Source organism: Mixophyes fleayi, chromosome 3 (genome assembly GCF_038048845.1).
Source record: "Mixophyes fleayi isolate aMixFle1 chromosome 3, aMixFle1.hap1, whole genome shotgun sequence".
NCBI lineage: Eukaryota > Metazoa > Chordata > Amphibia > Anura > Limnodynastidae > Mixophyes > Mixophyes fleayi.
The window spans coordinates 102,267,501-102,291,120 of NC_134404.1; the positions used below are offsets into that span (position 1 = coordinate 102,267,501).

Sequence of the window (23,620 nt, forward strand, 5' to 3'; positions counted from 1 at the left end):
GATCCCTTTTCTCTTCAGTAGTTTCCATTTTTATGCCATTAATACTATATTTAGCCTTTGGATTTTTGAGATCCAAGTGCATGATTTTTCATTTTTTGGGCATTAAGCTGTAGTTGCCACTCTCTTGACCATTCCTCTAGTCTATCTAGGTCATCAATCATTTGTTTTACCCCTTCGGGTGTCTCTACCATGTTGCATATCTTTGTGTTGTCTGCAAAAGCGCATCATTTCCATTGAAAACCATTTGCAATGTCTCCAATAAAGATATTAAAGGCACTGTCCAAGTAAAATCCTTGGTAACCTTTCCTCCTGTGAATGCACTACATTTACTATAACTCTCTGTTTTCTATCCGGTAACCAAGATCTTATCCATTCAACCATCTTAGAATTCAATCCCAAGCTTTCAAGTTTATTTAACAGTCTGCAATATGAGACAGTGTTAAAAGCCTTACTAATATCTAGATATGCTACATCTACAGCCCCCCTTTGATCTATTACTTTAGTCACCAAGTCAAAAAGTCAATAAGACTTGTTTGACATTATCTTCCCCCAGTAAATCCATGCTGTTTGGGATCCTGTAAATTACTGAATTTGAGATATTCTACAACTCTTTATTTTAAGAGTGTTTCCATCACTTTCCTTACTACTGATGTAAGACTCACTGGTCTGTAGTTACTCACCTCTTCCTTGCTTCCACTTTTGTGCAGTGGGACTACATTTGCTTTTTTACAGTCCTCTGGAATTACTCCTGTAGCTAGTGATGGATTGAATAAGTTGTTAATGGTGTTGCCAGCACCCCTTAAGCTCTTTTAGTATTCTTGGATGTATCCCATCTGGCCCCATTGATTTATCCACTTTCAGTTTTGAGAGCTCTGTTAGGACTTTCTCCTCTGTAAATGTACTTGTATCTACCTCATTTTTATGAGTATACTTGCAACTTAACTGTGGTCCCTTTCCCGCTCTTTCTGTAATGAACACTGAGCACAATTAATTATTAAGACGTTCTGCTATTATCTTGTCTCCCTCAACAAGACTCTCACTCTCTCTCTCTTTAGTCTTATTATTCCTCCTTTTGTTTTTCTCCTTTCATTTATAAACATAAAAAAAGTTTTGCCCCCTCTTTGCACTTCTGATTACCTTCTTAGCCTCCTTCTGTCTAGCAAGATACACCTCTTTGTCTTAATTATTCTGAGTCTGCTTATATTTCCTGAAGGCCATCTTTTTTTCTTTCAGAATACTTGCTACTTCTTTTGCAAACCACTCTGGTTTCCTTTACCTTGTACTTTTCTTAGCCATTTTGATACAAAGGTCTGCTGCTTTAAGTATTGCAGTTTTAAATTTTTCCCACCTCTCCTGCACTCCTTTCAAGTTTTTCCACACTGCCAAAGAGTCTCTTACACATTTTCCCATCTCTACAAAGTCAGCCTTCCTAAAATCTAACACCTTTGTTTTTGTGTGGTATGAGTCGGTCTCTGTTTTTATACTAAACCAAACTGCTTGATGATCACTGCATCCTAGGTTCTCACCCACATTTACATCAGATATTCTGTCACCATTTGTAAGAATTAAGTCTAGTATTGCGTCTTTGTGAGTGTGCTCCCTCACCATTTCCTTAAGGGATGCTCCCTGCAAGGAATTCAGAATGTCCCTACTTCTAGTGGAACTTGCAAAAGACCCCTCCCAGTTCACAGCAGGTAGACTAAAGTCTTCCATGATTATTGCCTCTCCTTTTAATGCTATTTTATTTATGTCCTGCAGTAAGTACCTGTCCAATTCTTCTTTCTGATCTGGTGGTCTATAGATCACCCTAGTACGAAGTATAGCCTTGTCCCTCTTTCTATGGTCACCCAAAGGGCCTCAGTTTTTTTCTTCAATACTTTGTATTAAAGTAGTATTTATGCTTTTTTTTCACATACATTGCTACTCGTCCTCCAATACCTCCCACTCTGTCCTTCCTGAATAAAGTATATTCTGGTATAGCTATATCCCAGTCATGATTTTCATTGCACCTTGACTCCGTAATAGCCACAGTATCCAGGTCATGCCTTGTCATTAAAGCAATTAGTTCTGGGATTTTATTTCCAAAGCTTCTAGCATTAGCACACATAGCTCTAAGAGCTTTGTTTGTGTATTTTCTGTTCCTATCTTCTATGTTTATCTCTCTCTCTATGTTTTTTTTGTTTTGATCTGCATTGTCTTCTGTTGCTGTGGATATGTTTCCTGTAATATTAGCCTGCAGAAACAATACTTCTTGGTTGTTTTATTCCTGTTTAGTTCACTGCCCCCCACTGCTAGTTTAAATAGTTTCTGATGAAGCTTCCAAACTGCTCACTAAAGAGCTGGGTACACACTACACGGTTCTTGTCCAATAATCAGCTCAATCAGCCGACATATGACCGCTCGTTCAAATGTCGGATCAGTGTGTGTAGTGACACGATGGTCGAAAGTCTGCCCAAATGGACGATTGTCACCTCATTTGGTTGGTCGTACCGTTTAATATTTTCGTTCCTATCTCGTTTTCGTTGTGTAGTGTGTATAAACTTCTGACCGATCCACAACAGTGAGTACGAAATTACAGTCATTGCTCATGACATCCGCTCTTTATCCTTTATCGTCCTAAACAAGGCTAGTGTGTATGCAGTCCATGGACCGAGCAATCGGAACATCGATCGCATGTAAAATCGATCGGCATAAAAAGTTGGTGGAAAATTCTTTAGTGTGTACCTAGCTTTAGTATTCTGGTTCCCCTTGAAGATGGGTGCATGCTGTCCCTTTTGTATAGGCTTCTATCTTGTCAGATGGCATGACTGTGGTCTATTAATCCAAATCTCTTTTCATAACACCACCTCTTCAGCCACACATTGAAGGTTCTGATGCAGTGAGTTCTGTCTTCACCTCTGTATACTGGCAATACTGCTGAAAAAGTTAGAGTGGTTGCCACCTGCTTTATGGCAGTCCCTAACTTTCTAAATTCATCTTTTACTGCCATGACTTCAGCATTAGCTTGGCCGTTTGTCCCTAGGTGGACAATGACATCCACCTCCCTAGATTTTCGTGCTGCTTTCACAATTCTTAACATGCGCTCTTTATCCCTTGAAGCTGTGGCTCCAGGTAAGCACCTTACTTGTTTCTCTAAATCAGTAGCTTTTCTCAGATGTATGCTTCTTATGATGGAATCCCCCAAAAGAAGTGTAGTCCTTTTTGGAGATCTTATTTTTACATTCCAGCTCTGCAAGAGCAGCATATGAGTATTGCAATGTCACAGCTTGTGGACTATTTCTGTGTCCCTCTGGATATTTCCCCCTTTCAGAGCTTCCAGTAGTCCATGCAGAATGATTCTAGGGGTTCTCTGAGGCAGTGGTGGTCTCAAGGATACAGACATTCTACATACCTCAGTCTGCAGTTTGGCTCTTTCCTCCCACAACAAAGAAAGTTGAATACAGACTGGACAGTAGCTGAGTTTTCAGAATGTTTCCCGCAAATCAAAAGCATTACGTTCACTGCATACAGTGGCATAGTGGTTAGCACTTGTGCCTTACAGCACTGGGGTCATGAGTTGAACTCCTGATCATGGCCTTATCTTTGAGGAGTTTGTATGTTCTCCCTGTGTTTGCGTGGGTTTCCTCTGGGTGCTCCGGTTTCCTCCCACACTCCAAAAACATACTGGTAGGTTAATTGGCTGCTAACAAATTGACCCTAATCTGTCTCTGTTTGTGTGTGTGTTAGGGAATTTAGAGTGTAAGCTCCAATGGGGCATGGACTGATGTGAGTGAGTTCTTTGTACAGCGCTGCAGAATTAGAGGAGCTATATAATTAGATGATGATAGGTGGAAATTGCAATATTATTATGGTACTAATTTACTTTTTTGCTTTGTATAGAACCTGAATAACAAAAGTCGGGTAATGATGTTCAGATTCCAAACAAATCACTTTGTGAATCATTCTGATTGGACAAATCAGCAACGTTTTTGACTAAATGCCCTCACCTCAACTATAATGATATATACAGTACATTAGAGCTTCATGACAATAATAATGAGGTTTGATTCCACAATTTTAGCAACTAACTCCTAACCAGTCAATGATCATTAACTGGTTAGGGAATTATTCTAATTACTTTTTATAGTTAGTATAAAGTAAGTTTTATTATTTTAATTTATTATCAGGTGTACTTAATTTATTGTGAACTTAGCCAGTGTAATTAGATTCTGACCTGTTAAGCAAATTGGAATCCCTTTTGAAGTGCTAACATTCCAAGTCAGAAGGGCAGAAGAGAATTATTCACGCAGAACTTATGCTTACCATCTCTTGATGTTACCCGGACAATTGAAAGGTGCGCACCTCACTCTGTGTACTAAAAATCATCCACAAGTTTAGCGACAGTGGAGACAGAGAAATTAGGCTGGGTGTCTACCATGTGGAGACTGTAAGTGCAAGAAGTTTGCTAAAATCCCTTCCAACCTGTAATTTTATCTGATCTGTCATTGGAAATCTGTCAGTACGATTGTTCTACGTGAACTATAATACTCTGTGATGTTCATATGAGAGAATTTGACTTGGCTCTATATTAAGAGACACTATTGTTATTACGATTTTTGGACCTGAGGAGTCCCAATACATTAAAACATCTTAAAAGAGGATTCAGCTTACAGCGTCACATTGGAATAATACATATTGATTAATTACAATATATGTGAAATAGTCATTATTTATTAATATTTAGCAATTTTATATTATTGTGGAGGATTGATTTTCTGTATTATGGTTTTATTTGTGCTTATATTTTATTTGAGATTGAGAAATAAATATTTATATTTGCAATTCCCCTGGATACATCCTATATCTTTATCCTTGCCATTACAAAATATTATACTATTTTATTTATATTATTACACACTGTGTGTGTCTCCCTTGTAATAGACAGGACATCAGGTTACTAGTGAATTATAGCATGAAAGATAGCATTAAATAGTAACGCTTCAGAGTGAAATCCTCTGTATCACTGCCCAGCTTGTATTAGTCATGGATAGGGTTTATAGTACACATAAATATAATACAGCTATTTGAAATATATATTAATTGCAAATAAACTAATGTGTTTGTTGAAACATATAAGAGGACTGTAGACATCAAGATCTAACAGGATTTAGTGGTAATAGATCAGATATGTTTGGTATATCTAATGAACTACAGTTACATAGTATATGAAGCAAATTAACTGTTTTCATGAGCTAAAAAATGTAGAAATGTTTTTCTGATGCTACACATGTTATATACAAACTGTACTTACAATAACTACAAAAACTCAAGAAATTTATAGTCAAGTACATTTATTAAAATATTATTTCTATTGAACAGGATGTTAAGCAATACATATTTTGTCAAAGAGAATATTAGAAAATTATTACTAGTATAAAAAAAGCTGTCAAAGCAGAGATTAGTTATGAAATGCCATTTTCTGGGGCATCCTATTCAAGTGAAGACTTTCAGAAATGGGAAATCTTTTGACTTAGATCAGCCATGCAACTGTAAAAAGTTGAGCCAAATTATACTGCTTGTCTGTTAGATTGATTTCTAAAACCTGGAAAAAAAGAAATTGTATTACACTTTCCAGTATGTACTGCTAATATACTTACATGCACATTCACTTGTTCTATCATTGTAACTCTCTAACCAACTAACATCATCACTGCTTTTACAGGCTTAGAATTGTGATATGCTGTGTAGATGGCAAACGATGGCTTTATTTTGCAAATTCACTGAATTGGCTAGGTGGCATGACATGGCACTGGATATATCATACTGTTAACTGGTGTCTAGAAGGCTATATTTTTTCCACATTACCTACACGGAGGTTAAGCGCCAATGGAAAATATGATCAGACAATGACAGTGATCTGGCAATGTGTGTAGTAATTGTCCGACTGCACTAAATGGTCGCCATAATATGAATCACGTTCAGGTTGAACGTTACATGGTAAGCTCTCTCAAATGTAGCTGCACACTCAAAATCAGGGTTAGAATGTAAATAACTAAGCAATGACCTGCAAAAAATAAGGGGTCATAATTGCTATTGCTATAATGACCATGAGAAGTGTGTGCATACAAGCTCTAAAGATTCACTTGGACTTTTCCAACTCTGTGGCACACAGATTCCAGGTATGTGCACCACCAGCAGTTGCAATTCTACCTTCACTAATAGCCACAACTATCAGCACTGTACAAAGCTTGGATTCACTAATAAACTGAATGTAATAGTGAGCTGTATCACTAATATATAATCAAATATAATGAACAGTAAAATCAGTAACAGGGCCATGCATCAAGATTAGGGCCCTTTATAGTTAGAACTGTACATAAAACTATCTCAACCATAATTCAAACTGCACCCAACATATCAAACTTCTACTCACCACAGTCCCATGCCAAAAACATATTATATACAGTCATATGCCTAACTTATCAGTCTTATGCCCACCACAGGCTAATGCCCACCATATAAATAATACATTATATACATGCAGCTAATGAGTCTCGTCAGACTCATGGGCAATCCACTACCTATGTATTAAAATACATATAGTCGATGGCTCCTTTTTTAACTGTAGCAATAAGCTGGCAGTGGCAATAAAATAAAAGGTCTGTCATTAACAACTACAGCTGCAAGCACAAGCTCTAGAAATGAGCTGGCAAAATAAATAATCTGAAGGCAGGACAAAGGCCCTCCCCAAGATGGTATATTATCTTGCATCCCCTCCCGAAATGTCAGTTCAGATCTAGCATTATTTCTATATATGAGGGCCTGTGTCTTCTAAAAGTTACTTTTTAACCTTCTATTGACTCATTTTATTATTAAGTGTACTAATATTTAACTATTTATGTTATTCTAAAGGTCTTGCTCTTTACTTACCTCATTAGCTGCTGTAAAATGAGTAATCACATCTGTATTACCATTATACGTGACAGAAACACTTTTTGCATTTGTTCCAGGGCCCCAAATGTAAACATGTCCAAGATGTAGAGGATTTGACTGAGATAAGTAATTATTCATAGATATTGTGTTTGTTACAGTATACTGTGGGAACATTTGGTTAGGGAGGAAAGATATAAATTAAGTATTCAATACAGTTTTTTAAACATACAGAGTAACTCTAGCCATTATATTATTTAACTGAAAACGGTGTCATGTCTTGTGGTCATCAGCACACACAATACACATTGAAAAACATGAGAAAACCTTATTGTTATTTTAAGTAGGCACATCTGACTTAAGGAGTCTATTTCTTTGTTGGCCAGTCAATTAGAACAACTCCCACCATTCCGTACCCAGTGAAGGAGCTGTCTGTTACTTTGAGGTGTGCGGATGGTGGCCCTACAGTGGGCAAAATGTTGCTTATAGAACTCAGCAGCCACAGAGAAAGTACACCCCTGTGTGGGAAGCGGGGTCATGGGCGAAACAAAAAGGTGTTGATAGTAAGGACTTGTTAGGGCCAATAAAAGGGAGTGGTGTGTGTCTTCTCTAGTTTCATGATTATGGTTACGGATGCAATGTAGCTACCCCAATATAAGTGTAATGAGCTGGTGTCTGTAGTGCTGTTGCTGGTCCCATTATTGTCACAATTAAATACATTTTTGACCTATTTTTGTTGAACTGAAAGCAAAACTGCCCAACAATATGCCCACTATCGTACGCATATGAGGCTCATTTTTGAATACTTTGAATATCTTTGCTTTCCCTCATGTGGATAACTTTGAATGTCTATATTGCAATGTTTTTCATTTGTGTGCTGGGCAGGAGTGGGTTATAAAGATATAGTATAGGGTTTAATTCAAACAAAAGGGATGATAAAGCACTGTTAGTGCACTTCACTTATATACCACAACTACATAGAATTATTATGGAGTGTGCCAGGTTCATACAAACTTTTTTTAAGGATTTTTATTTGTTGTTACAGAAAAAGTTACAAGAGGACGGAAAAGCCTCCCAGCTGGTAAGACTTAGTACAACAACATACCGTATTTCCCCATGTATAAGACGCACCCTTTTCCCCAAAATTTTGGGTCCAAAACCTGTGTGCGTCTTATACAGGGGTAGCGATACAGGGGTAGCGTTACAGGGGCAGCGGAGGGGGGGTAATCCAGTAGGAGGGGGACAGGCAGCGTGTCAGCGCGATCCAGCAGGCGGGGACAGACAGCGGGGATGCAGAAGGCAGAGTGTCAGCGCGATCCAGCAGGCGGGGACAGGCAGCGGGGATGCAGAAGGCAGAGTGTCAGCGCGATCCAGCAGGCGGGGACAGGCAGCGTGTCAGCGGGGATTGCAGAAGGCAGAGTGTCAGCGGGGATCCAGCAGGCAAGGACAGGTTGAGAGTGTCAGCGGGGATCCAGGAGGAGGGGGACAGAGGCACAGTGGCAGCGATTGCCTTTTTTGACAGCTACCGTAATATTTTTTTCCAAATTTCGGGGCCAAAAGTAAGGTGCATCTTATACATGGGAGCGCTTTATACATGGGGAAATACGGTAATTTAAGCATGCCATCTTCAGCATCTGTACAATGTTTTGTAAAAGACACTTAGCAGTTCTAGTCCTTAGCAATGCTGCTTATGACAATACACTGACGGATTAAAGGACCACTCATCATAAAAGTATTATTTATTTTTTCTAACCTCCACTACATGAATAACTCACTCTTATTCCCCTCCTCCCATTATATGAGGAGCTCTAGCAGGATAAATTTGACTAAGATGAATAGCGATCAGCATTGAGATGTGATAGCGGATCTTACAGTTTCCTACTTAAATGACACATATGTCAATGTGTAGATCGAAAGAGTTATTCAATTCAATTCAATTAATAATAACTTGTCTTGAAAGCTTAGAAGGAAAGGTCTCAAATCCTATATTACAGTATATGTTTGCTAGGGAAAGATTTTGGGTTTGCCATACAATTTGTTGAATAAACGTATGTAAATGCATTTCAGGCATAGGATCTCTTTACAACATTATCCAGAAAGATCCAAAATACTGAAAGTATAAAAGTAATCTATTGCTACAGTTTGTTACTCATAAACAAAGTATTATAATTACTATGCTGAACTTATTTTAAACAATTGGTGAATTATTTAAATGTGTTTTGGTAAATTTTATGATTATTTGTTCCAAATTACAGGAACATTATTTATATAGCCCCAAGAATTCTGGTTAATAGATCTTTAACTAGAACAGAAAAATGTACCTTTATGCTGCAAATTGTACTGAAGTAAGAAATAATTTTCTAGCAATATGAACAGTACATACCTTATCAGCACTGAATGTTCCCAGGAAATAATTCTGCTTTTCTATTGAATCTGCAAAAGAAATTATTAGTAGCAATGTCGGCATATATTATAGTATTATAGATCTTGCCTTTGTATTACCTCATTTGGTTCTGATTTGCTTAACTTCACAATAACTTGCTGTTTTAACTCATACAGTCGAGTGAAAAAAACATTACTTGTGTTTGCTTAGTATTTAAATACATATTTTTTAATTTTATTTTGATTTAAGCAGTTTAACCCACCTATGCTTTCTCCATCATCCCAGAAAAGATTGCCATGAGCTTTGCCTTCATCATCCAGGGCAACCAGAAGTCCCATAAATTTCTTACGGCTGCAAATACAACAAGCTCATATTAAATGAATATCATACTCTACTCTACGCTTTAAACTTGTGTTTCTTATTGATAATAAGATCAAAGTTCCGGACATTGTCACTAATGTGATTGAACTATGCCACAATTATTGATAATGTTTTTTGATTCAATAGTTTTGCCACATCTCCCCCATTTTTTTTTCTTAAAAGCCCCTTGACATACATAAAGCTAAATGCCAATGGTAAACAATGATACAAAATAGATCCTACTGTAGATTGTCAACTATATACTAAGAAAATAAGTATGGGCATCAGGGTGCCACAGTAGTTAGCATTTCAGGCCCCTATCTGTGTGGTGTTTGTAGTGTTTGGGGAGTCTTTAAATTTTTTGGTATAATGTACAATGCAATTAAGGATTCCTGTTCATTATACTTAGAAGACTGGGGTGTCAAAGTTACAACTTTAGGGGTCCCAGCCATGTTAATTACCCCATTCCTAATGCCCAGTGGCACCACAAAGAGGCTCAGTGCTTTTCAACACAGGGCTGGAACACGTTAGGAAGGGGGAAAACATGCTGATTTTTATATGCTACAAACCCATGAAGTTTAAGGTTGATTTTTGAAATGGCAGGTGTACCTAACTTCTGTGGTCTTCCTGTTATAGTGAAAACCAGTCCAGATTATCTAGCACTTGGGTTAGCTTAGAATTTGGGGAAGGCATGATACCCATTTTTTAAATTATCTAAATCAGCTCCGTTCCTGTGAAGTCATTATCAACACTGAGATCAGGGGTTAATCTACCGATTAATTCACAAAAATTACTGGTAACTATAAAATGTACATTTTTAACATTCATAAAGGTTTAATAATATTATGCCATGTAAGGATATTATTATTATTAATTTTTATTTATAGGGTGCCACTAGGCGTCCGTAGCGCCGTACAGGGACAAACAAAGTTACAATACAAGGTGAGACAGCACAGTACAGTAAACAATAAGCACAGTAACTCGGTGAGCTCAAAGCACAGCTAGAGGGGCGGGTGAGGGGAGAGGGGAAGGTCCTGCATATGACTGAGCCCGAGAGGGAGGGCCCGGATGACAGGGAAACCTTCAGAGGGGAGAGGAAGGAGCGAGTGGGGATGGGGGGAGGGGAAGAGGGTCCTCGAGGAGGAGGGCTAGGTAGCTGGAGAGCCCAGTTAAGAGTGGTGAGGACAGGAGGAGAGATGACCCTGCTCAGAGGAGCGTACAATCTAATCAGATAAGACACATACTGAAATTAGTAATATATGTATATGTTTTGTACTTACCTGTAAAAAGTATTATTAGCTGACTCCTGCCAGGGTATGATATGTCCACCTCTAACATGAAGATTAATGAACTCAAGGGGGGCTGCCAAATTCATCCATTTACCTCTTTCAGTAACTACATGCCCCTGCAATAGAATAAGAATAAAGATTTAAAGGGAGATTATACTGTAAATAAGTTAGATGTTTGAGCTTTGTGTCATATAGTAACGTTTTAAACCACATAATATCCCTACATATGTTTAAAAGTAGACATCACTTCACATCACTACTCTGTTCTGTCGGGGATCCTGCTCTTTCCACTATCTAACTGTAAGTCTGTGGCTTCCCACTTGCCTACATTCCCCTCCACACATCATGGGTGTGCCTTTGTTACATGCAGCCCTATCCTGACTAACATGATCTGGACATAACACTAATTACAGTTACTCTAACTCAGTAAACCTGGGTACACACTACACTGTTTTCATCCAATAATCGGCTCAAACAGCCGACATACGACTGCTCGTTTAAAAGGCGGGTCAGTGTGTGCAGTGACACGATGGTCGAAAGACTGCCCAAATGGACAATTATCGCCTTATTTGGTTGGTCGTACCGTTTAATATTTTCGGTCCAATCTCGTTTCCGCTGTGCAGTGTGTATAAACTTCCGACTGATCCACAACAGTGAGTACGAAATTACAGTCATTGCTCACGACAACATGGCTGTAAAAAGTCGCTAAAGGGACGTCCGCTCTTCCCTTTATCGTCCTAAACAAGGCTAGTGTGTATGCAGTCCATGGACCGAGCGATCGGATCATCGATCGCATGTAAAATTGCTCTGCATAAAAAGTTGGTCGAAATTTCTGTAGTGTGTACCCAGCTTAACACTTTGCTGTCTTTCAATTGTGGGAAGGTCTTAAGAGATTGATACCATTATTAAATATATGTATATTAAGTGTTTTCTGCATTATAACATTTGCATTTGTTTCATAAAGGAAGGGACAATAGCAGCAGCTACATTTAAACACCAGTATATTAGATACTTTTAAATATTCTATGTTCATACAAAAAGTTATGATTTAGGAATATTTACTTAAACATACACTTAGATTCTGAATGAGTCAACTTAAAAATCTTACCGTGTGATAGTCATACCAACGAGTATTTGGTATATATGCATCCACTGATCTTTTTTTCTTAAATAAAATAGAAAAGCAGCATGAAATGTGGGTAATAAAGTGTGAAAAAGGTATTGTACACTTACTTCAAAATAACATTATTTATATTGTAAGGTTCCAATAATATGAACTAAGGATTTTCACACAACAAATCAACGACTCTGCACTGTGCTCACACTACTAGTCCTGACTTGCATTTGACAAATGAAATGATATTATCTTCAGCCTCATCCTCATCCACAGTGGCCTTAGACTGGGTCAAGATAAATTAACAATGTCTCACCATACTGCATCCACACAAATATTGTACAAGGACCAAAAGCACTGTGTACATGTGTTAGATGCTTCTTTGTTATTATCACTTAACTACTTGACTACCACATGAAGGCTGACACTTATTGGTAGCCACAGGAGTGAATTCTATACAAAAGAAAACAAAAATGCCAGGAATATAATATAACAGGAATTTTGTTGCAACTAACAGTTTGAGGATTTTTTCTTTAAATGGGAGAAAGTAAAGACGTGCAATTTCCCTGTGCATTTACCTTTGAGCTTTCTCCTTTCATGCCAAGTTTTTCCATTACCCAAACATGGTGCTAAAACTAAAAGCTCCATGCAAAGTTGTCTACAGACGTCTGTTTATAGATGTGAATAGGATACATGGGTATATTAATTCAGTTCTGCTACATTCTCTAATCTTGCTGAGGGGGAAACACAGTTTTTAGAGAAGTAAATGACTGAGCAGCGAACAACTTCTGAAGTATTTTGATGATCTATTGTTGTAACATTGAAGGAAGACAGAACACTACACTATCTTCTAGCGCACAGCAAAACATATTGTTTCAGGTTTAGCTCTAATTTATATGTTGCATATTTCCTTTCTAGTTTATACACCATTTCATTTCTTGGTAATGTTCTAATTATAATGAACTACCTGCACCTAATTTAAAAAAAACAAAAACATCAAACACGACCATTTGTTAAAGTGGTTAGTCTATTTTACCTTTATCTGTCATTGTTACATTATTTTTTCTAATGTACATCAGCCTCATGTTTTTAGAGTAAAGCATAATTATGTAAAATTACACTGTGAATCTAAATTTACTCACATCCTCAAGAACTGGACTGATCAGAAGTGCTGGGCCCCATAGGAACTGTTTGTAGATATCCCATGTTACTTTATCAGAGATAAATCTGGTAACATAATAAAAATATATTATTTTATTGAGATACTAATATGGGTAAATATAGGTAGTCTTAAAAGGCAATAATTTAAATGTTATTGTAATGATTCATTAAGGAACGTAAAGCAAAAAAATGGAGTAACTATGAACCTTGACATTACCATGTTGTTTTGGAGGGGGTGGGGGTAAATTTAAAATGTGAGGACAGATTAATAATTGGGGTAGAGCATGTCCTAGATCAATTTTAAATTTCAGTGCACAAATGAGCTGTCAAGTATTTGTGTCCTACATGAAAACACAAACAGTATTCATCTTATGTGCAAAATAATAAAGTAATATGCACCCCTTGCATTTTAACATGGTTTTGTCCAGGAGAAAACTTACTCATTTTTTTTGCCTTACTTTTCTTAATGAATCAGGCGCTATATGAGAAGCACTTAAAGAGAACATATCCTCAAACATGCATTCTATACTATGAAAATACTCACTAAATAGAAGCAAGCTTAAAATAATAGTAAGTAAACAGTCAGTAATAACACATGTTGCACAGATGCTTTTTATTTATTCTCACCCCCAGAAGTACTCTAAAAGTCTGTAGCCGCAAAAAGTGACTTATTGGGCAGGCCACTCTTACCTCTCTGTCTATATGTATTAACCAGTATTCATTTATTACTGTTTGTTCCGAATTATAAACCGCTACGGAATTTGCTAGGTATCTCAAAGCTATAGCACCACTTACAAGGCACATTGGTGATATACTGACACCCATGATTAACTCTTATATATTTTATTACTCTTTACCTTTAAATGTACCATATAATATTAGTATTCCTATCCCTTTTCCCATATTCCCATCACTTTTCCATATAAAGCCAATCTAATGACCTTTCCTTTCAAAATTCAATTGTATCATTTTCAGTCAGCCGGTAAATCAGATTGATAGACAACCACTGTTAGTTAACTGTTAATCCAATCATAAAGCAAATTAATGAATAACTAAACATAAGAAATTGAACAGTAAAAATAGAATAAACAGTAAAAACATTATAAAGTAAAAACACAAGCACTTACTCGTGTAACAAGGGGCGGACAACAGTGGTTCCCAATGTGTGTGCTTCAAACATCAAGGTGTAAAGATATGGCAAAAGTTTGTATCTGATGTTAATAACATTTCTAGAAAGGGTTTTAAAGTTTTCATCAAAACTAACAGGATCTTGTCTCTAAAGAAATAGAAATGTAGGTGCATTAATATATTATATTATTAACATGTTATTTGAAGTCATATAATAAAATCTCGTAAGGTACTGTAATCTGGTTTAAACTGCAAATCATAAATAATAAAAATAATCATGTTAATTATCTGTAAATATCTGAATCATGCTACATTTTAGGTCTTTCTCTGTAACTGATGTTGAAGCAAAATATGCTTGGTGCAGTAACTTTGGGAATAGTCAGGCCTGGGCTTTTCAATAGTAATATCTGGACCAGAGTCTTTTAAGGGTGCTACGCCTATACAAAATGGACTTCATCTGGCTCTTATAACAGCAAGAACCTGTTATATTGCTTATGCCAAATAAATTAAGGACATGTTAAATATATATGGTAAGGTCCTCTGATACCAATACCAATATTGCAAGAATAAAATATCAAATTAATGTTTTTGCATCTATTTTATTCATTTGTAATCATGGTGTGAATACCCACTGTGTCTCTAGAAGAGCCTTAAAATGACTGGGAAGTATTTTTCCTCAGTTCCAAGGCTACAGAGAGATTATCAGATAATTAGTGATAATCCAGATAATGCATCTATTGTTTGCAGCACAGGGAAATGATACAGAGATGGTAGGAAACAAGTAATAAAAATAACAAAATAAATTTCAACAGTTAACTAATATTTAAGTTTTGTCTACAACACTTACTCAATAGACCCCAATTACAACAATATTAGCACATAAATCTAAATTTTACAAATTGTTGATATTACCATCCCTTTCAGTGTTTAGAATAACATGAGGTGCACTTCAGAAGTTATCATTAGAAAGTTACTGTTTAGTGCTACATCACTATTCTATTTGGGCCTTTTATTACAACTTGTCCATGCTGAAGTAACATACAATGTAGCCTTTTCCATTGTGATTTCTAGCATAAGGGTAGAATGCTCCCAGCTCCATCCAGCGAGCACAAAGTTCATACGTAGTGTCCCCGAAGAAGCCACAAATGTCTGCACCAGTCTACACAAATTAACACAATGCATGTATTAGTCAATGTTGTTTACAATAAAGCTGTGTATATGTAAAAGAAAAAAAAATGTTTGCTTACATATGCCATTCCAAAAAGACTAAACTCCATCATACCTGTAAAATAAGGATACATTTATTTTAGAGAAAATATGCAAATATCGTTTTAACTGTATACTGTTGTGTCATTTAACATGATGCAGTTACAACATTGATTTTTTTACCAGTTAAACAATACAAAATATGACAACTTTCCAAGGCTTAGGTAACCTGTGACTGTTATGGACATACAACTGTCAGCATGCCTTTCTGGTTCATTAAGAGCTAGTCATGGGTTAGCTATCTCTTATTTACAGAGCATGTGGCATACAACCTTTGGTGTCTTAACCCCCTACCCCATCTACTACATGTAAGTCTTTTACACAGAGCTTTCCTTAGCCCAGCCAATTCCTGTCTTAAATAATCATGTAATATTAAGAGCCTGCATTATTCCTTCCCTCTCCAGTTAAGTTGAGTTCCTCATTAAAACCTTCCCCCAAAATTTGTCCCCACATCATTTACATTCAGATTTTTCCTCAATCCTTAAGTTAATTTTCTCTGAGATAATACAACTTGACATATACTTAGTGCAGGGAGAAGACTCCCAGCCTGTACTGCCCTTAGACACATGTCTAGTGTGACTTATGCTAAACAAATAAATATAAGTCTTAATTACATATGAGGCAGTGCAATTTCTAACATTACTAGTCATGAAGGAAAACAAAAATCAGGAGTGTGGCTTACATGTCCACCGTCAGGGATTTATAGCTCATAGATGCTAATATTCCAACAGACAAAGCTGCATTACTACTTATATAATAAGACACAAGTAACTCAGCAATGATTATTTTACATAAATCACATATTTTAAAAAGTTGCTTACCAATAATAGATTTATCAATCTGGTTCCAGGCAGCCGTGTTATCTCCAAGCCAATGTCCTATCCACTGCCCAACTGTTGGATACGTAGAGCGACCGACAACAATTCCTCTCTTTCCAGTTATGTCGCGCAAAGCACTTTTAGGATAGAGAATGTAACAAATAATTATACTTATAAAGCAAGTAACTGTCAAGTAGAAGTTTAAATATTTTATTCTGTTTTTATTTTGCTTTAATATGTTCTAAATAAATCCACACTTCTATTTAGATATTTGTTAGCAATGTACAATATTTTCATGAAGAAGTGCAAGTTACTAAACAAGATCAGGAACGGAGTAAGTATTTTGATGACCCTGTTATCATCACAAATTATTCCCTTGTGTACATGGTGAAAGAGATGACCCAAGGGGGAATGGATGAGAGAAAGTAATAAGTAAATTAACTCAAAGTCATCCATCAAAACTTGTTGACAATAAAGTAATGGACATATCATTTTCCTATCATCAACAGACTACTTTAACTGATGATTTCAGGAGCTTGATGATGACTTCCTTGTTGAGAAAGGAGAATATCTTCCGCTCTCTCTAGCCTACTACTCACCCTCTGGGATTTCCCATTGAATACCAACCACTCTCTGAATCACTGTTGCCTACAACTGCTTCAATTTAGCTATTACTATGTCTACTTTCCTTACTACATTGATTATTGTTTGGCAGTGAACTATCTATGCCTCTAACTTGTCTGATTTGCTATTGACTCTGTTTATCAAAAATGTGTTCCTCAGTCCTGACTGTATCACATCATCATTGGCTTCAATGCATCCCCCGATTTTGAATTGGCATACCATGGCTGTGCTACTGTTTCAAGGAGTATCAAACTGTATCACCACTAAGTAGTTTACCAAATAAACTATACTGTAGTTAAAAGGTATGGTTATTGAAAGAAGCAGCATTTTGCTCTACTTGCACGTATTACACCCCAATGGAAATAAACTTGTTTTAGCCTCTATCTTACCAGATCAGTCACAAACTTAACATAACTTAATATCCATTTATGAGTGAAATAATGAGGTTAGTTATTGCACTCTCACAATTTTCAAATCTTGGTTAATAATGAAATATTTGTTCTCTGCCAAATATATCCTACTTTCAATCAAAAAGGGAAGTGACCTTGATATTTTCTTTCATTGCAGTTATATTTAAATTAGCAAGGATTTTCAGGTCATAGATACCCATAAAATGCTTTATCTTACTTTTTCCTTTCTTGCTCAATGAAGTGAAAATTAAACATCCCTAATGTACTGTCATTACATCTTACATTAACTGCCAAAATACTGTTTTTAAAAAGGACAATTAGCATAGATTCAAGTTTCCTTTAGAATTAAGAAAATGAATGAATCACTGTGCAATGTATGCCTATGTGCATACAGCAGTTGCAAGACAAAGTGTGCTTTTATTTTTGGCAATATTAAGCTTGTAGCTGCTAATATAAAAATGCTATGTAAGCCAACCAGCACTTCAGCTGTTTGGTAGAAAATACCTTTTATTATTAATGTTTCTAATTATCACTGTACCTGAGGCAAAATGTTTTAGATGAATTGTTTTGATTACTTGAAGTAATCAGAAGGTAATCAGCAGGTAATTCTAGCAGAAAAGCGCTCTAAGAACACCAATATTTAGATGAAAGTTGTGACTTTAAAATGTGATATGAGACATTATGACCAAGTACTTGTGTCATCATGTAATTCTCTTATTAACACAGGTTGACGGGATTTACTGTGTTGAGATTGAGCAAACAAAGCTGAGATATAATACTGTAACTTGTATTCAAAGCAGAAATTAATATATTCTAGACAATGTGATGTCTTGTTTTTTGGATATTTTATGTATGCAGAGAACTGTGATGAATTAAAGAGCACTACACTACTACATTCACTCAATCTCCTTGTCTTCATCTCATCAGCTCCATGCTTTTGTCATGCTCTAAGGGACATCAGATGTCATGTTACCAGGGTAGACTAAAAATAGGCAGGAGAAGCAAATGTCTTTGGTACATGCAGTACTAGTTTATGGTGTTCAGACTGGAAATGCAAGCACTATATCAGGTTAGAGATACGTGAAGATCACAAGTTATTTGTAAGGGTAATTATCTGATTTGAGGAACTACCATGCAGCATCTGAGATGCACAAGTTATCCCTTTTCCTAATTTAGTGAATAGCTTATATAGACTAAAAGCCTTCAATTTGTATCTGCTGCTTCTCATATGTATGAAACAGACAAAAAGACCCCTTTAAACAGCAGTGGATAAAAAAGTAGCATTTTTCAATGACAAAAAAGAATAGCGGTACTGAAAATGAAATATTCCCAACACTATAAATACATCTCCACCTTAGAAAAGGGTGATTTTCAAATGACCCTTTTGCCACTTATCCAGTCAATTCACAGTTGTTTGAGTCTTTTCTAACTGTACAAAGGAGAGCTGGCTACATATAGCCTTGGATGAGTAACAAGTATAGTAAGTCAATGTTATTAATATTATTTTATTTATAAGATACCACAAAGGTATGCATCACAGTGCAGTGTTACAGGTTATTATGTGAAGGAGTAGCAAATTATAATGAGGTGTTGCCCCAAAGCAGTGTTTCTCAACTCCAGTCCTCAGGACCCACTAACAGTGCAGGATTGCCAGATGACCACTGAAATAATTGTACCACCTGCTACACTGTGTCAGTCAGTAATGAATACACCTGTGCTCCAGCAAGGACATATGGAAAACATGTACTGCTAGGGGGTCCTGAGGACTGGAGTTGAGAAACACTGTCCTAAAGCATGATAATACTGAATGTACCTAATTTCTCTTCTAAAGGCTTATGGGCCAATCAGACCCAGTAAACAGCTACTCAACCACATAGTTGTTGTAAAAGCAGAGATTGTGCACAGTTATGGTGAAAAGAGAACAAAGATAAAGCACTGTACTTGATGTGATGTTCCCAAATTCTAAAATATCTCAGCATTATTAAGCACACTTATCTGCAACACATGTTAAATTGCCTGTGTTCTATTACAAAAATATAATTACAATAACTAGACTTACTCAAATGTTGGCTTAGCGTGGGACCAACCATACAGATTGTGGACATCATAGTGTCTCACTGGGGTGCCATCTGAAAGGAATTGTTGACTGTCCATGCATATAGTCTTGTGATGCAATCCCATGTTTTTTGAATTCAAGACTGGAAAAAGGAAATATTGATAAATATTACTGTTATTTTGTTGCCTGGTCTTACAATAAATGCATTAATTCTATTGAAATTATGTATCTTTTATGCATGTGGACACATATTTAATATAAGATAAAACAATCTTACATTATGTTGTAGAACTCTACCAGGCACATAGAATATAGTAGTTCACTACAGATAGATAAATACATGATAAAATAATTATCAAATCTGTACATTTCTTATTTATGGAATGCCACAATTGGTAATGTTTTCAGTGGAGAGATTTTAATCAACCAAACCTCTCTATTGATGGAAATTATTGGATATGTATACATTAATTCTAGTTAAATATTGTAAATTGCAAAATATATTCATACTGAATTCTAAACAAAATGATTAGCAGGCCCAAACATACTTTTTTCCCCCTTAAACTACTTTTGCTATTCCATTCTGCACCTCCACATTAACAGAGAGCTCTGTAGCCAAAAAATCCACTAGAAATTATTTCTACAAAATGACATAACTTGAATGAATTAGAACTGGATTACCTGATTTACATTAAGGGAAATTCTGAAACGTGAACTGAGGGAGGGAATTTTCTCTTAGAATAGGATATAAACTAACAAAAGAGGACCTTCCTCAGAACTCAGAAGTGGCATTGCAAAAATGGAGAAAATTATTGATGTAGCATAACTTAACATTTAATTGAATGGCATGTGATACATTAAATGTCAATTTAAAGTTTGATTCATCTGTAATTTTACCCATTATGTAGTGTAGCTCTCAAGGCACGGTGCCCAGTACAGTAATCTAAACCTACCAAATAATGCCAGTGCCCAGCATATCAGCCTTGTGTCCTTTATTTCTGTATTTAACACACAGTGCTTGAGTCCACATACCCATACCCACTATATGCCCTGTACCCTACATAGCAACCACTATTCCTACTTTAATTCTTCACTCCTACCGGTGAATACTGGTCTATCCACATTAACAGGGATGAGATAATATAATATGGTTTTGTAAAAGTAGATTATATATACAACTGCCTACAACTCCTGGTGACCCTAATCCTTTGTATACCCAGTCCGGCTATCTACTAACTGGCCAACTTGATCAGCATCAGTCACATTGTATAATGGAAAGACAGGCTTAAATACACAAAGCTCCTCCCTTTGGTCTAATTACCACATTAGATCCTATTCTCCACATGTGTGTATTAAACCTAGGGTTCTTGGTCTGTAAAAACTTCCCCTTGCAGATTTCACAGGACCTTACCTGTCCCTATACAGGAGAGGTGTGGCAAATAGGCCTCTTTGACACATACCCTTTCCTTTAGCGTCACAAACCTTGGTGAAAGAGAGCCTTCTTTGCCACCTCAAGTGTCCTATTTACCAAGTCTATCAGTGCACTAACGGGGACCTTATCTTTTTAACACCTGAGAACCCTGTTCTGAAACAGCCTGTTTTCTCTCCACTCATTGCCCCTTATTTTTGTAACAGGATGCTCATGAGCTCTTTCGAATGGTGGTTGTCCTGTCCTGCAACAATTCTAGATAATCAGACCAGTCTATACCTTCACAAACAGACAGGGATGGCTCAGCCGCGATGTCACCAGCCAACTTGTTTTCATCTGTCTAGGTTTGCCTGAATTATAAGACCTTTGTGGAAGTCCTGCTGTGACTCCCAGGATAACATTCCGGGATTGCAGCACCCCACAATTGAGATCCACATACTGAGAGTTCCCTGGCAGGTCCTTTAAGACCGAGCTTCCGACCAGTGACTTAGTTGCCGGCTTGTCTGACCAGGCCCGCTCACAGCAGACCTCCTTCCAATTGTGTTGACTAGCACACTTGGCTTTAATTTGTCCAAGTTTTCCACACTTAAAACACCACTGGTCCGACAACTTCACAGCTGGATCCCGACCAGTAACAGCAGCACAAAGCATCTCTTACAAAACAGCACTATGAGGCATGCTGACTGAACAGCCCTGGGGAACACCCCAAGCTGAACAGTGCTGTTGGACTCTTTGGGATAACAATGCTGGGTGACACCTCGGGCTGAATAGTGCTGGGTGACACCTCGGGTTGAACAGTGCTGGGGGACACCTCCTTGGGTCCTGGGACCCTTTAGGTTTGTACAATTGGATGCTCTCTTCCATAGTTTACTAGAAGAGGATGCCAATGACGCAGCTTTGTTATGTTGCTCGGCATACGAACAAACATTTAAGCTTTTCATGTTCTGCAACCAGATGAAGCCTCTCTAATTTGCACTCTACAAGTTCCTTTACAGACTCTTGATGTGTGCACCTCTTTCTGAACCATGACAAGCTTTTGCATTAAAAGAGCAATTTCTTGGTTTTCTCTGCTGCTATCTCTTTAAGAGCAACTTTTGTTTTTTTCTCTTTCTTCATACAATGTCTACAACTCTTTAAACTACTCTTTCATGGATTCAAAGACCACATTTCATGCTCTCTCTGCTGCAATTTCTCTGCAGTGTCTTTAAGAGTTTCTACTGGTTTTCCTTTTACTGCATATAACTCTTGCAAGACTCAAAAACAACTTCTTGGGCTTTTACCTTTTCAACACACTGCTGCTTTGAGTCCCTCATCTCATTTTCAAGCCAGGAGATTTCTGCTCTGAAACTTTTCTCCATGTGATCATACTCTGCCATACCCACACAATCTTCTATGAGAGTTTTCTCCGAGCAATCATACTCTTCCCTTGCCACATAATCTGACCAAGTTAATACCAGGTTTGTGCAGAAAACATGAGATTCTCCAACTACATCTCCACTCTGCAAACTCCCCTGCAGATTTTCCCAAGATTTTCTGCTGAGACTCTATTTCAGACAACCTGTTTGTAAACTTTCTTTTTGACATATTTTATTCTTTCTTTTAACGATATTGGCTAAAGTAAAGGAAATTTATACTGGTAGCAATTACTCTTGATTTCTATTGCAGCCAAAGTTGGTCTTCACACATATTCAGCACTTTCCACAGGCAATCAGCCTCCAAAACAGTTAAAACAGCAGATTTCTGTGGACCACACCCAACTCACAGCTCAGTGAATTACCAAGGTGTGGTATTACAATGCTCAGCAATTTTTTAAACTTTTGCTTTCTTTGAAAAAACAACACACAATTACTTTAGCTTTCCACACAGGCAAATAGCAAACTTTTCTAGACCACACAAAATTCACAGCTCAGTGAATCAACTGGTATGGCACTACAATGCCCAGCAATTTTCAAATCATTTGCTTTCTTTGGAAAAAAAAATCAGGTGCTGAACAGTTCACAGTAATATTACTCCTGTCTGTCTTTTCACAGGCAGAGACAGGCAGGAGTGGACAGCTGTTTTTTGGCTGTCCTTTACAGATCCCACAATGATACCACTTGTAGAAATTCTGACACCTTGCAACACTGACACCCTTAAGTGCCAGTCTGTTCATACACAAATAACTTCTTGCTTCAAATGCAATGGTGCTTTATTGTTTGCATCACAATAGCAGCATTCAGACTTGTCAAGATGACACTAGTAAGACCTTATTCTCCACATGTGTGTATTAAATCTAGGGTCCTTGGTTTGTAAGAGCTTAACCATGCACACAGCTTTCCCCTCCAGATTCTCTGGGACCTCATCTGTCCCTATACAGGAGGGGTGTGGAAAATAGGCCCTTTTTCCACTATATATATATATATATATATATATATATATATATATATATAATTATTATTATTGCACAGTTCAAATATTCAAAGACCATATTGACAAAAACAAAAAAACAGATCCACGATTGTTCTGTACATTATAACAGACCAGTGATGAAAAAAATCTTTAACATTTTAATGAAAGAAGAAAATTATACATGACAAATCATGCCCTGCCCAATGATCGTTTCAGTACATCATGCCCCTTAGTGGTCGAAATGGAGGTGTATATAGTGGTGTGCTATACCGCCACTTCTCTTAC

General features: G+C 37.0%; 1 protein-coding gene across 2 annotated transcripts in view; it reads right to left on the bottom strand.

The window, feature by feature from the left end:
* Positions 1-5,313: 5,313 nt before the first annotated feature.
* SI (sucrase-isomaltase) overlaps positions 5,314-23,620 on the bottom strand; it is a 209,472-nt gene continuing 191,165 nt past the window's right edge. For both annotated transcript variants that reach the window (XM_075202075.1, XM_075202076.1), the window contains exons 61-72: positions 19,522-19,660; positions 16,432-16,565; positions 15,592-15,626; positions 15,387-15,503; positions 14,344-14,492; positions 13,198-13,282; positions 12,050-12,106; positions 10,933-11,057; positions 9,555-9,643; positions 9,293-9,342; positions 6,910-7,074; positions 5,314-5,581 (exon numbers count right to left, since the gene is read on the bottom strand). In XM_075202075.1, the coding sequence (XP_075058176.1) occupies positions 5,510-5,581; positions 6,910-7,074; positions 9,293-9,342; positions 9,555-9,643; positions 10,933-11,057; positions 12,050-12,106; positions 13,198-13,282; positions 14,344-14,492; positions 15,387-15,503; positions 15,592-15,626; positions 16,432-16,565; positions 19,522-19,660 (1,217 nt within the window). In that variant the 3' untranslated portion in view covers positions 5,314-5,509. The remainder of the gene's footprint in view (positions 5,582-6,909; positions 7,075-9,292; positions 9,343-9,554; positions 9,644-10,932; positions 11,058-12,049; positions 12,107-13,197; positions 13,283-14,343; positions 14,493-15,386; positions 15,504-15,591; positions 15,627-16,431; positions 16,566-19,521; positions 19,661-23,620) is intronic.